This window comes from Prionailurus viverrinus, chromosome E1, assembly GCF_022837055.1.
Source record: "Prionailurus viverrinus isolate Anna chromosome E1, UM_Priviv_1.0, whole genome shotgun sequence".
In the NCBI taxonomy this organism is placed as follows: Eukaryota; Metazoa; Chordata; class Mammalia; order Carnivora; family Felidae; genus Prionailurus; species Prionailurus viverrinus.
In genome coordinates this window covers 39,219,642-39,233,534 of record NC_062574.1, presented here as the reverse complement: position 1 = coordinate 39,233,534, position 13,893 = coordinate 39,219,642, and the positions used below count along the sequence as shown (strand labels likewise).

Below are 13,893 nucleotides of genomic sequence, written 5' to 3'. Positions count from 1 at the left end.
GACATGCATATTCGATATGACCTCCAGGGGACCAACTGGACCAAGACCAACGGGTAAGAATGCCAGGAGAAAGGTCTAGGCTCAGTTTAAGGAAGGAATCTAAGTGCGTGTGTGAGAACCCAGAAGGGTGCCTTAAGAGTCCGTTATGCTTTGGCTGGGGATGCCTGAACATGAGCGGGGCTCCCACCTACTGGACTGTCCTTGAGCAGATTTGAACATCAAATAGGTGGTTAAACCGGGCACCCTTTCAGATCCTTTTCAACCTTAATTTTCTATGCTCAAAGTAACTGGCAGACATTATCCTGACTCACCTCCAGCATTCGTAAATGAGTAACCAATGAGACATTGGAGAAAAGTACTTTCTGTTCCCTTTGCACGAGTCTGAACTAGGTCCATCATTTTATGACATAAAAGACTCTTGGTATATTTGGAAGAGTGTGGCACATCTCTTAGGACCAGGGAGATGATGGTTTAGTAAGAGAAAAAGAAAAAATGTCTATGCGACATACTAGAAAATAAGAATATGGATCTCCGTAATCATAAAAGAACACCAGATCCGTTACTTTGTTACACACTGGAGCCACCTTGAGTTAATCATGTCCTGTACGCACAGGTCATGGGACTGCTGTCTTGGCAAGGCCGCTTCCTAATTGAAATTCATTAAATAGGTACTTATTGGAACTTTAAACGTATAGTGAGTTGTTCCTCTATTAGGATCGCTTAGTAAGTAACACGTGGCCTTTGCCTTCTGATCAAAGCAAGATCTGGGCTGACAGTGTTTAGCATTTGCGAGTCTATCCGTCCATCTTGGGAATGGTTCAGGGAGGAAAATCTTTTGCTCAGCCCCCTTAGGCTCAGTGCGCGGGGGCCTGCAAATTAAACTAAAACTGACGGATTTGTGGGAGAAAAGACATTTGTTTTATTCATGGATGTACATGGGAGCCCCCCAAAAAGCAGTCAGTTAGAGTTTGGGGCTTACATGCCATTTTACTAGGGGGCGAGCAGGGTGGGGGGGAAAGGCACTTCTGGAAGAAACAAATGGCTTTCATGAAAAACAAACGGGACTTGAGGAGGGTGGATAGGAGATATGATAGTTTTGTGACAGCGACTGTTTATTAGCCAGTTTCTTATCTCGATGGTAACTTCTCATCTCTGGTGATAGGAGTCAGTCTTCCCTGGTTGTGAATTTCCTGGGGAGGGGATTTATGACAGCTGAATTCTTTCGAGAGGCTCCGCTTTTATGCTGATAAGGGCAGTTCAGTGAAAGCATCTTCCTGCAACTGTTGATTCTCAAATATCTTCAGCTCCAAATAATTCTTACACTGGTGTGGGTGGCATCTTGGAGACCCCTTTGCCAGCCGCAGGGAAGTGGGTTCTGAGAGCTGGACTGGCATTAGCTGAGACGTCACAGTGCCCACTGAATAATTTACACGCAGGAACATCTGTGTCCCGTGAACCCGCATTCACGAGCCGGCAAAGTGAGTGAATTTTCTCCCTTACATCAACCTAAATTTTTTTTTTTTACGTGTATTTATTTTTGAGAGACAGGGAGAGACAGAGCCCAAGTGGGGGAGGGGCAGAGAGAGAAGGAGACCCAGAATCCGAAGCAGGCTCCAGGCTCTGAGCTGTCAGCACAAGGCCCGACGTGAAGCTTGAACTCACAAAAATCGTGACCTGAGCCGAAGTCGAACGCTCAACCGACTGAGCCACTCAGGCGTCCCTCCTTATGTCATATGGGAAGGCAAATCACATTTAGAGATAGGTTTATCAATCTGTTCTTACTGGAGTTACTCAGAGCCTGGGTAGTCAGAGCCTTCTCTCGGAGTCTGACCTGAGCAGAAAGGACATTTCGCGGAAGGATGTCAGTGGCCCACAGAACTGCCTGCAGGCTTGAGAACGGGCAGCTGCCTGGGCACCTGCGAGGGGCCAAGGGCAGCAGACAGACTCCACATTCTTCCAGCACCACCACAACTGCCATGGATGGGTCCAAATTGTCCCTTTTTTTTCTTTCTTGCTATCACTTACTCCAAAATCCCAACACAAGCATCCCACTGAGTTTCCGATCCAGGCTCGGGCTGCCAGTGAGTGGGGAGAGGGACTTCCAGGCTGGTTTCCAAAGTGGCTGCATTTTACATTCCCTCCAGCAAATGTGTGAGGACGCCAACTTCTCCGCGTACTCGCTGCCACTTGCCATTGTCTGTCTTTTTGATTCTAGCCATCCTCCTGGGTGTGAAATGGGATCTCATTTTGGTTTCGATTGGCATTTCCCCTCATGACTAATGACCGTTGAGAATCTCTTCTTGTGCTCATTGGCCATTTATTGGAGAAATGGCTGTTGTTGTCCTTTGCCCATTTTTAAATGGAGTCTAATGTCTTTCGAAAATGCCATCCGTCCTTTTATTGCTTGTATCTTCTCTCCCAGGGAGGGGATTCCTCGGGCCCCTCCCTACGGTGTCTGAGGCACCGCTGGGTGCACCGTTCATTTCGGCGGTTGCCTCATACGCTCGGAACATTACATTACTTCTCCTACGTTAGCACATTTGGTGATTGTCCTTGGGCCTTCGATCCAGTTCAGTTAACCAAATAAGTGGCATTTCTTGGCTTGGCTTCAAACAAATCCCCGTGTCAACTGGCATCCAGGGAAAGGAGGCGAGATACTCATCAGTCTCTCAAACAGTGATTCTAAATAAAACCTGTCTCCCAGAATCAGATGCGGGTGGGTCTTTGCATTTTCTTTTCATCTGCAGCATCTCTCCCGTCCCTCCCCATGAAGCCCAGGAGGGGAGGGATTCAGGGATGGGGGTGGGGGGCATGGGAGAAAAGAGGGAGCCTATTTTTAGGCTTGTTTTTCAGTCATGAAGTGTCATGTTCTTCCCCACCACGGCTGCTGGATTAATTAGGCTGTGCTGGCAGCTGCCCGTCAGGGAGGGTTGCCAGCTTATAACGGTGATTCCGCCCAATGCCTGAATCGATCTAATGACGAGGACCACCTTTCTCCTGTTCCATGGCTCTGGCCTTCCAGGGTCACTCTCCTGGCCTCTGTGTGTCGCTGGGCAAGAGAGGGCCCAACTTCCCCAAGCTACGAGTCCTGTTTGGGCAAGCAAAGCCGCCCGCCGGTCACTTTGCCTACCAGCTCGTTGGTCCAGCTTGGTTGCCAGGGCTTGGCTCTTTCTCTCACGTTGCCTTTCTCTTCTCCCAGGTCTGCCAGATCTGCCAAGCAGATCGGTCTCATCTCTTAGAGCTTGCCCACAGTAAGAGCTCAGTGCCCAGAGCTTGTGTGGCCTGGGGAGAGCCCGCTGCCCAGGCAACAGGTCATAGGGAGATTGTCGGAGTCAAAGATTCTGACCTGCGGGCTTATTTCCTTGCCGTGTTGAAAGAATCTTTATGGTCAGTATTGAATGTTCGGAGTCAACCGTTACTCATTCAGCAAATAGCTGTTGGTGACTGCTGTGTGCCAGGCACTGTCCTAGGTGCTGGGCATGCAGCAGGGGCAGAGCGAGGATCCCTGTCCTGGGGGATCTTACCTTCTAGGTGGGAGTGACAGTGCGCAGTGGCCATAACGTATGGGAACATCAGATATTTCATTTTTTAATGTTTATTTATTTTAAAAAATTTTTCAGTGTTTATTTACTTTTGAGAGAGAGAGAGAGACAAGAGCGTGAGCGGGGGAGGGGCAGAGAGAGAGAGGGAGACACAGAATCCGAAGCAGGCTCCGGGCTCTGAGCTGTCAGCACAGAGCTCGATGCGGAGCCAGAACCCACGGATCGTGAGCTCATGACCCCAGCCAAAGTCGGACGCCCCACCGACTGAGCCACCCAGGCACCCCTGAACGTCAAGTATTTTAGAATATTCCATCTTACATATTCTACGTAAATATATAGTCAGTATGTAAGCATTGAATATAATATTCAATAAATGGGATTGATTAACCTACTGTGTTTTGTATACTGGAGAAGTAGAACATGTAAGCGACTTCCTCCCAGCGTGCCTTTCAGTCCATGCAATTCTGCTCCGTTCCGTCTCAGTCCTTAAGAACATGCTGCAGATTCTCACGTTGCCAGGATCGCTCCCTTCTGCTCCTCATTCACCTTCTCCCATGGGAACTCACAGGAACAGAATGTTGGCCTGGCTGGATCTGAAAAGAACTGGAACGTCCATCCAGTCAAACACGTGCCACCTTGGTTCTGCCTCACTCCTGACCAGTGCCACTGACGTCACGTGGCCCTCTCCCTTGAGTGCTTCCCAGCGTGCTAGCCATGTTACCATAACGCTGTCCGAGCACAGCCTTCCAAGAACTGACACACAGGCAGACCTTTTTTCCCAGAATCCCAATGCAAACTGCTCTTAAAAAACATTTTTTTTAATGCTTACTCATTTTTGAGAGAGAGAGAGAGACAGAATCCAAACACAGGGAAACATAGTATCCAAAGCAGGCTCCAGGCTCTGAGCTGTCAGTGCAGAATCCAACACGGGGCTCGAACCTACGAACCGCGATCTCATGCCCTGAGCCGAAGTCGGCCGCTTAACCAACTGAGCCACTCAGGTGCCCCCAAACTACTCTTTTAAGTAGGGAGAGCGGTGGTGGGATGTAAGTGAAATTATGAGCAGGATTCAAAGACCAGCCAGAACAGTCATTAATCGGAGATCAGCATACGCGGAACTGGGTACCGACGATTCTTATCAAATAATTGTCAAATGCCAGGTTGGAAAGAAAAGGTGAGAACATCCCTCCTGGACCAGCGGGAAATGAGGTTCTAAAAGGTAGCTTCGTCCTTTTTAGAAGTCCCTTAAGTGGGCTTTGCTTATGTGAGCACAATCTCCGCATCGACAGTGACACATTTCAGGGACACTGTGAGAAACGCCTGAGCAAAGGGAACCCAGACGAGCTGTCTTTCTGCGGGGAATGTTTTAAGTCCAAAAGGTGGTTGATTCTAGTGCTGCGTATCCCGCATGAGTCGGTGGGTAGAACAGCTCAAATAAAGATTCTGGTGCAGACCATCATAACTCTGATCCCCGTGGAGAAAATGAAATTAGACTCCATTTAGACCACATCTGGCCTAATGATGTTCAGTACCTCCTGGGGCCAAAAAAATATTCCCAAACGAGCCTAGATTGCAAAGAGAGATTAGATATCAGGGCGAGTCTGGTAATAATCTGGATTGTAAAGTGCCAGAAGCTTCTAAAGAAGGGATGGTTTGGGTTTTCAGTTCCGGAAGCTCTTGATGAAGTAAATAAACACGCTTCAGCTGAGACCAGTTCAGGTTATGCCTGCGTTTTGGGGCCTTCTTATCAGATCAGTTGTAATTTAGGGAGACCTAGGGAACCGGTGAGAAGGTTTCAGTGACCATATCCACTGAAGTCCAAGGCCGGGTTTCCCAGTCTCAGCATTGTTACTAATATTTGGGGCCAGAGAATTCTTTGCTGTGGGGGCTTTCCTGAGCATTGCGCGTTGTAGGGTGTTGAACAGCATCCCTGGCCCCTACCCACTAGGTGCCAGTAGCATCCCTGCCCCCCTCCCCCAACCTCTCATTTGTGACAACCAAAAATGTTTCCAGACTTGGTCAAATGCGCCCCCCACCGGGGCGGGGTGTAAAATCCCCCCTCCGCCCCATTGAGAACCAGTGCTCTAGGGTGACGACCATACCAGTTTGCCCAGGACTGGGGAATTCTGGCATGTAGGACTTGTAGCACTAAAAGCAGGACAGCCTCATGTAGACTGGGATGGGTGGGTCACCTGGGTGTGTCATTGATAGGTTCTGTGTTTCATACTAGAGTTTAAAAGTAGAAAAAATACATAAAAGTGAAAAGCCAAGCGTTTTGAAAAGTCTGTCTTTGGGGGGCATTGACAGAGGTGTTTGGGCAACAGTATCATTCCACGTCAGCATGTTTTACGATTCTGTAAAGGCTTCAGGGTTTTGTCTGTCCTCCGTGCCTCTGAAGCCTGACATGGTGATACGCGCCATTGGGAGGTCTGGTCCCGGCCAGTGGATCAAGAGGACATGATTCAAACTGTGCCACCATTCCAGAAGAGAGACTCTTAAAATTTTTTTTTTTTATTGATGTTTATTTATCTTTGAGAGAGAGAAAGAGACAGAGTGCAAGAGGGGGAGGGACAGAGAGAGAGGGAAACATAGAATCCGAAACAGGCTCCAGGCTCCCAGCTGTCAGCACAGAGCCTGACACCGGGCTCGAACCCACGAACTGTGAGATCATGACCTGAGCCAGAGTTGGACACTTAACCAACTGAGCCACCCAGGCCCCCCCTCCAGAAGAGAGACTCTTGTTTGACACCTGGGAGTGAGTTTGAGTGACAGACTTCTCCTTAGAATTGGAGGCTGTGTGACAGTATACATCATGAAAGTGACAGCAGCAGTGGGGACTAATTTAATTCCATTTTCCTTTGCAGCCCTGATAAATCATTGCCACGGGGAAAAATAAATTTTACTTCCTCAGACAAAAATGATTGGAATAATGATGTGCTCTGGGGAAAGTGGGGGCTGAGAGAAAGTCTGTTAGTGGGATTAAAATATTTGAATATTGTATCATGGAACTTTCTGCCAATGCCTCCTGCCCCCGGCCCGGTAAATGGCTTGTAGTGAGAGGTTTTCCTTCCTAGACTAATTGAAGAATCCTATAAAGTGGCATCAGCCCTCTTGGCTGAATGTTGTGGGGGTTTTTTAGGGCGTCGCTTTGGAAAAGGCAGCTTTTTCCAGTGCTTCGTATCCTGGATGAGTTGGTGGGTGAAACACCTGAGCTAAAGATTCTAGGGGCTTGAAGTCCTGACCACGTACAAATAGGAAAGGTCTTGGCGTGGATAGAAAATTGCTGGCGCTTTTCAGCCAGTCTCCTTCCAGGAAAGGGTTGTCGAATGGGGATGTGGTTCTTCTGGGAGGCTTTCTAAGCGACCTGGGGTCTGAGTTATGGAGGGAGGGGGCTGGGGCCCCAGAGTGCCATGCCTCAGGAGCCTAATGCGTATGGGGAGGGGTTCCGCCCCCAGCGTGGACAGTGGAGAATGGGCTCTGATGCTTGTAGGGAGACCTAGGTACTTGATCTTGGTCCGAGCTAGAGAATGCCTAGCTTTCTTTGGGGGAGATTCTACAATGCTGTTCCAGTCCATTCTGTTCCAGTCCATTAACAGCCCAGGGAAGCCACCTGCCCGTGAGTAGAAGCCGTGTCTTCCTACACCACCTGCTGACACGCATCGCTCTGGGCTCTGGGGCAGAAAGGAGGGAGCCCCGGGGGGAGTTGTGCTCGTGCCCATTTCCTGCAAAGCAAGCCCAGCGCGATTTTCCCACCCTGCACGTCAACCCTGGTTGCCCTGCTGCTTCCCCGACAGAAAGATAAATCAAAGGCAAAAGCTATAAAAACCCCCGTCAGGAAGCAGCTCGTTCCTTTCAAGCAGTGTGAACGTAAGGTAAATGAGCAGTGACTGCAGACCTGATTTTATGGGAGTGAGACGTTGTGCGGGAGAGCGGCAAGAAAAATCGCGATGCGGGGCAGAAAATGCTCCTGCCCACGCCGCCCAGCCCACCGGAGAGCGGTGGCCCTCTGTCTGACACCCCCCCCAACTTCGGGGAAGCCTTGGGTCCCCCATTTGATTTGGCCCTGATGAGCCGCCCGGAGCTTTGGGTTAGGTCCCGCTGGCCACTGAAAATACATATTTGTCTTTTAAAAAAAAAACAAAAAGGGGGTCCTGGACACTGTCAGAAATAAGAGAAACAATTCGAGAAGACATGCGAGGTGCACAGTATTTTTCTGGCTCGGGTTGTCGTTTAAACTCCATGTCCGAGAGAGGGTGGGGTTTGGGGTTCTGTTAGCTTGATGGCCCCATTTTCTTGGAATTCACAACTGCCCCGTAGTGTTATCGTCAACATGGGGGCCTTCAGGAGCTCAGAGTCTGTGTCCTCTCGGGGTCTGATGTCCGGCTAGGCCCAGAGTCCCAGACCCTTGAGCTGGAAGCCCCAGGATGGGAAAGGAACAAAATGGGGTGGGGGCCAGGGAGGCGCCTGGGGGGCTCAGTCTGTTGAGCTTCTGACTCTTAATTTCAGCTCAGGTCATGATCTCATGGTTCATGAGTTTGAGCCCTGCATCGGGCTCTGTGCTGACCGTGCAGAGCCTGCTTGGGATTGTCTCTCTCTCTCTCTCTCTCTCTCTCTCTCTCTCAATCTCTGCCCTTCCCTTCCAAAATAAATAAATAAATAAACTTAAAAAAAAACTAAAACAAAATGGTAGCATCCGGAAAGACACAAAGCCCCCAGGTATAGTGCTGGGGGCGGGGGCAGGGAGGTAGAATAAAATCATGCAGACATATTTAAGGAATGCAGGGTACTATATATTTAAATATAGCATTTACAGAATTCTCTGGGCCTGTACTGCTGTAGAGTTGGCCCCTGAAGGAAAACAAAGCCAAATAAAACTAAACAAAACTCAATGAGTCTTTGTTGTACAAAAGGTCTTGAGACCTGTGCCCCTGGGTTTTCTTTGTTTTAAGAATTTGTTTTCTGCTAATGGCTGCGCGGGTTCCTGCTCCAGGGAAAGGCTCCATCACTGTATCCTTTCCAGTGGCTGCCTTAACAGATCCCCACACACGGGGTGGCTTCAAACAACGCAGATTTGTCCTGTCTCGATTCTGGAGGCCAGAAGTCTGAAATCAAGGTGTGGGCAGTGCTGATTGCCCCTGGGGGCTCCGCGGGAGAGGCTGTTCTGTGCCTCCCTTCCAGCTTCTGGTGTCTGAGGCAATCCATGGCTCGTGGCTACGTCACTCCTGTCTCCAGCTTCTGTCTTCACCCGGCTTCTCCCCCTCTGTGTATACCTGTCTCTAAATCTCCCTCTCCTTCCTCTTACGAGGACACTAGTGCCTGGAGTGAGGGCCTAGCCTAGATCCAACGGGATTCCATCTTGAGATCCTTAATTACCTACAAAAGGCCTGCTTTCACATAAGGTTAAGTTCACAGGTGCTGGCGGTTAGGACGTGGCTACATCTTTGGAGGGGACACAAGTCCCCCAACTCCAGCCACCAAGGGGCTACGTTTTGTTATTCTTCATATCTCTAAAATCATTACTGTCTGTCGTTTTAGTTCGCTTTTAAGACATCGCCCTTGTGGATTGCTGAGCTGACACCCAGCCCTGACATTTGCCTCCGTCTCCCTCCCTATTCGGTCTTAAACATCCTGTCCGACCACTTCCTCCCAATGACTCCTAGGAGACCAAGGCCAGGCTGGCCAAACCCTCCCAACGGTGCACCTTCCAGGCACTGAAACCTCATGTCCTTGTAGATCAGGTCAAAGAAGACAGGCTAACAATCGTATGAGGTTCCCCATCCCCACACCCAGGCTGCCATCTGCCTCCCCACATTTTAAGAGCATATGAAGGGGCCCCTGGGTGGCTCAGTCGGTTGTGCATCCGACTTTGGCTCAGGTCCTGATCTCGTGGTTCGTGAGTTCAAGCCCTGCATGGGGCTCTCTGCTGTCAGTGTAGCTCCTGCTTTGGATCCTCTGTCACCCTTCTCTCTGCCCCTCCCCCGCTTGTGCGCGCGGTCTCGCTCTCTCAAAGATAAAAAATAAACATTAAAAAAAAAGAGCATATGAATATGCACAGAAAAGGGTGAACTATGGTGAAAACCAGAGGGATGGGGAAGAGATGACCCGTGGAGAGAAGGGCTGTCTAGGCATGCCTCCACTTTCTCTGACAGTTTATCCAGAAAGGTGTGGGAGCACGTGAGATTCTGGACAGACTCTTTCTAATTGTCTTTTTTTTTTTTTTTTTTCCTCTTAGCAAACTGCCCAGCTGGGCTAGAGCTGTTGTTCCCAAAATATTTTACGTTACAGAGAAGGCTTGGAACTATTATCCCTACACGATTACAGGTAAGTCCGTTTTACAACCGGCACGTCACCTGTAGCAAGAGAACGTAGTGCGGTAGTCAGATTTCACTGATTCAGGGTTTATTATCCAAGCAGGGACTGTGAGAGCCCCGTAGTATCTGTCTCTTCACCATTTGCCTTCGTCCTTTGAGATCAGTGCTCTTCCTAGTGGGGGCTGGTAGGAATTGAACTAAACCATTCCAGCTTGCTTCGTAAAGTGATTTTATTAAATAGCTAGTGGAGAAGGAACGTGAAAGGTTTTTTGTTGTTGTTGTTGTTGTTGTTGTTTTTGTTTTTGTTTTTTTTTAGTAATATGTCTAGAGTTTTCACGATCCCTATTTCTCCCTATTTCCTCCGTAGTCCCCAAGTAATTTGGGGATGTGGTTTGTAAATAAACAAGTTTGTTTACTTTGATTTGTTTTACAGCTTCTCCCAAAACGTTGACTATAATTTCTGTCAAAGGTTCTATTGGGTCTCTCTGCCCCAACTACTTCCTCTGCAGTTGGATAATACGATAATTATAAGATCACTTTCCCTTTTACTTGGAATGGGATGATAATAAACTCTGTGTTGATTCTGAACTAGAAACTGTGCTCCCACATTTGGAAGGTTTGGTTCCTGTCCCTCAAACACGAAAATTCAAGACCCTACTTGAATATCATAACAGGCTCTTCTTACTGGTTATAAAAGCTGCTTTTCCACTTAAAAGATTTCCTTTGTGGTTAATGAAATGCTCCACTGAAATTATTAGTCTTTAATTCTGCTTTTATAATGCCAGCTCTCTGGTTTTTAATTAGCCACAAACCTATAGGCTAATTGAACCTTGTCTTACAGTCCTTATCTGCCCAACCACAGAAGTATCATCTGTAAGAGTTTCATGAGCAAACATGGAGATATTTATGAAAGTTCAGTTTTTGGAAGGTTTCTTTAACATATTTTTAATAATTATAATTCACCAGTATTTGTTAGTTCTGCGGTTTTATAAGCCGTGTGGTTGCATATAAGCATGGTCTAAATCATCATTTTGTCTCTCTTTTTTCTTTTCCCTCTTGCCCAAATGAACATCCGGGACCAGAATACACAGTAAGTGTCATTTAATCATTTTTAAATAGTCAGTTTAAGAACAGTGGAGTAATTGGAACTTCCTGTGTCTTTCTCATCGTACCACGTAATAAAAAAATAGGGGAATAATTCAAATCAGAAATATTTAAATGTAGGCTATTACATAGCTGTATGTAATGCAATAACTCGCATGTTCTCATTTGTTCAAGAATATGAATGTTAATTTGGAATGCCTTGATATTCACCTTACATAATTAACTTTTGCTTGTATTTTTAAATAGCTTGACTGCTCTACTGGTGATCGTTCAATGTAATAGAGCAGTTGCCAGAAATGCAATATTAAAGTGATGATAATAGCTGTTGACAGAAGGCGGGGCTGATACCTAAAGGCTGTGATCTGATCACTTATTGGAGAACCTCGTAACTAGAAAGACGTTCATTCAGATTATTTTCCTCTGAGCTCTGGATTAGGCAGTCTTGATGGCTTGATGAAAATCATTTGATTTCTTCCTGCCCTAAGGGCCTCTAAAATCATTACTGAGTTAGCATTAAAAAAGGAGACCCTATAGTATCACCGTGTTACCGCGTTTTCATTTGGATCATTTTCCTCAACAACCAACAGGTCAGGTTGTCATAATAAAAGAATGGGGGCTTGCCGGGGTGGCTCAGTCAGTTGAGCATCCAACTCTCGATCCCAGCTCAGGTCTTGATCTCAGGGTCGTGAGTTCAAGCTCCGCACTGGGCTCTCTCTGGGCGTGAAGCCTACTTAAAAAAAAAAAAAAAGAAAAGAAAAAAGAAAATGGTTAACTGAGCTATAGTGGAGTTGAGTTTTTGGTCTTAATCAAAACAATCAAAGGAAAGAGACCTGGTGAGAGGGAAGTGGAGGAAAATGATTCATTGTGTCCTTGGCAAGAGCACAGTGCTTTGCACATAATGAATGCTCAATAAATAGTTATCGAATGGCAGAAGGAAGGCGAAGACAGATGGATCATCTCCTCAGGCAGAGGAGAAGGGTCACTGGCTTTGGAGTCAGGTAGGCCTGAGTGTCCTCTGGCTCTGGCTTTGCCACCTTCCTGCCCAAAGTTCTTAAGCACGTGACCCCAGTTGCCAGTTTTTTAAACTTACATGACTCTATGACTATATTCTCACCTGTCCTTTGCAAAAGGAAGAAAATAGTATCCAAAGTTGTTCATAAAATTAAATTTATTCCACTTAAAGTTTCCTTTAGGAGAATAAATCACATCCCTCATTCTTGGGTATTACAATGTCTTTCCTTGGGCCACCTGGGTGGCTCAGTTGCTTGAGCATCTGACCCTTGATCTCAGCTCAGGTCTTCAGAGCCTTGAGTTCAAGTGCAGCATTGGGCTCCATGCTGGGTGTAAAGCCTATTTTAAAAAATTTAGAGGGGCGCCTGGGTGGCGCAGTCGGTTAAGCGTCCAACTTCAGCCAGGTCACGATCTCGCGGTCTGAGAGTTCGAGCCCCGCGTTGGGCTCTGGGCTGATGGCTCAGAGCCTGGAGCCTGTTTCCGATTCTGTGTCTCCCTCTCTCTCTGCCCCTCGCCCGTTCATGCTCTGTCTCTCTCTGTCCCAAAAAATAAATAAACGTTGAAAAAAAAATTAAAAAAAAAAATTTAGATAGGGGTGCCTGGGTGGCTCAGTCGGTTGAGTGTTCGACTTCAGCTCAGGTCACGATGTCGCGGTCCGTGAGTTCGAACCCCGTGTCGGGCTCTGGGCTGATGGCTCAGAGCCTGGAGCCTGCCTCCGATTCTGTGTCTCCCTCTCTCTCTGCCCCTCCCCCGTTCATGCTCTGTTTCTCTCTGTCTCAAAAATAAATAAATGTTAAAAAAAAATTTTTTTTTAATTTAGATTAAAAAAATTTTAGATAAAAAAATTTAGATAAAAAGATAATAAAATATATTTCCTTTTACGAAATGATAGGAATGTATATACCATTTCTTCCCTAATGTCTGTGAAAAGGCAATTCTTTGGCAAAATACAAATATTACATTTTAGAAGTAAGCAGCTTAACTTCTCTGAACCAGTTTCTTCATCTCTAAAATTGGACTAAACCCTCTTCCATAGAGCCATTAATAGAAGGATTCAGTGATTTAACATGGGGATCAGAAGACTTTTTTTTTTTAATGATTTTATTTATTTTTGAGAGCATGAGAGCATGAGAGCATGTGTGGGGGAGGTTCACAGAGAGAGGAGGACCAAGGATCTACAGCAGGCTCTGTGCTGTCAGCACAGAGCCCAACGCGAGGCTCGAACTCACAAACTGTGAGATCATGACCTGAGCCCAAGTTGGACGCTCAACCGACTGAGCCACCCAGGCGCCCCTAGAAGACGTTTTCTGTAAAGGGTCATATAGTAAATATTTTCTGCTTGGGGGGCCAGCTTCCGTCACTGTGAAGGCAGCCATGGACAATATGTAAAAGATGTTGACCTGGTTGAATTTCCTCGGACAGCAGGCCCAGTTGGGTCCCAGGCTATAGTTTGCCAACCCCTGATGTATACAATGGTTAGCACATTGCCTGTACATAGCAGGCAATTAAATGGTTCCCCACCAACACTATCCCCAGTTGCATGGCTGCTAGCAATTGAACCGCCTCTAAGAGGAATGCTTGGGTATCTTTTGAGTCTTGCTTCTGTTAACAGTTGTGCAAGTTACCTCCCTCTAAACCTCCATTTCATCATCTGTAAGCGGGGAAAATGTAGTTAACTATCTCATAAGGGCGATACGAAGATTATATTAAATAATCTAACGTGAAATCTTAGCCCAGTCTTTGGTGCATGGTGAATGCTCGCTAAATGTTCAATGCTAGAAGCTGCCATCATCACAATGGAAGTCCTATGGGCGAATAAATGGGAATACATCTTGGTGCCCTTCAATGCAGACTGGGCTCCAGTTCTTAGACCGGATGGGGCTAATTGTCTAGGATATTATTTGATTTTATTGATATCTGATGTT

The 13,893-nt window shown here is 47.0% G+C and overlaps 1 protein-coding gene across 4 annotated transcripts in view; it reads left to right on the top strand.

Annotated features, from left to right (window-relative positions):
• The window catches only part of PITPNC1 (phosphatidylinositol transfer protein cytoplasmic 1), a 275,454-nt gene that overhangs the window by 147,452 nt on the left and 114,109 nt on the right, over positions 1-13,893 (top strand). For all 4 annotated transcript variants that reach the window (XM_047831722.1, XM_047831721.1, XM_047831720.1 and 1 more), the window contains 2 exons: positions 9,775-9,863; positions 10,936-10,943. In XM_047831722.1, coding sequence (XP_047687678.1) covers positions 9,775-9,863; positions 10,936-10,943 — 97 coding nt within the window. The remainder of the gene's footprint in view (positions 1-9,774; positions 9,864-10,935; positions 10,944-13,893) is intronic.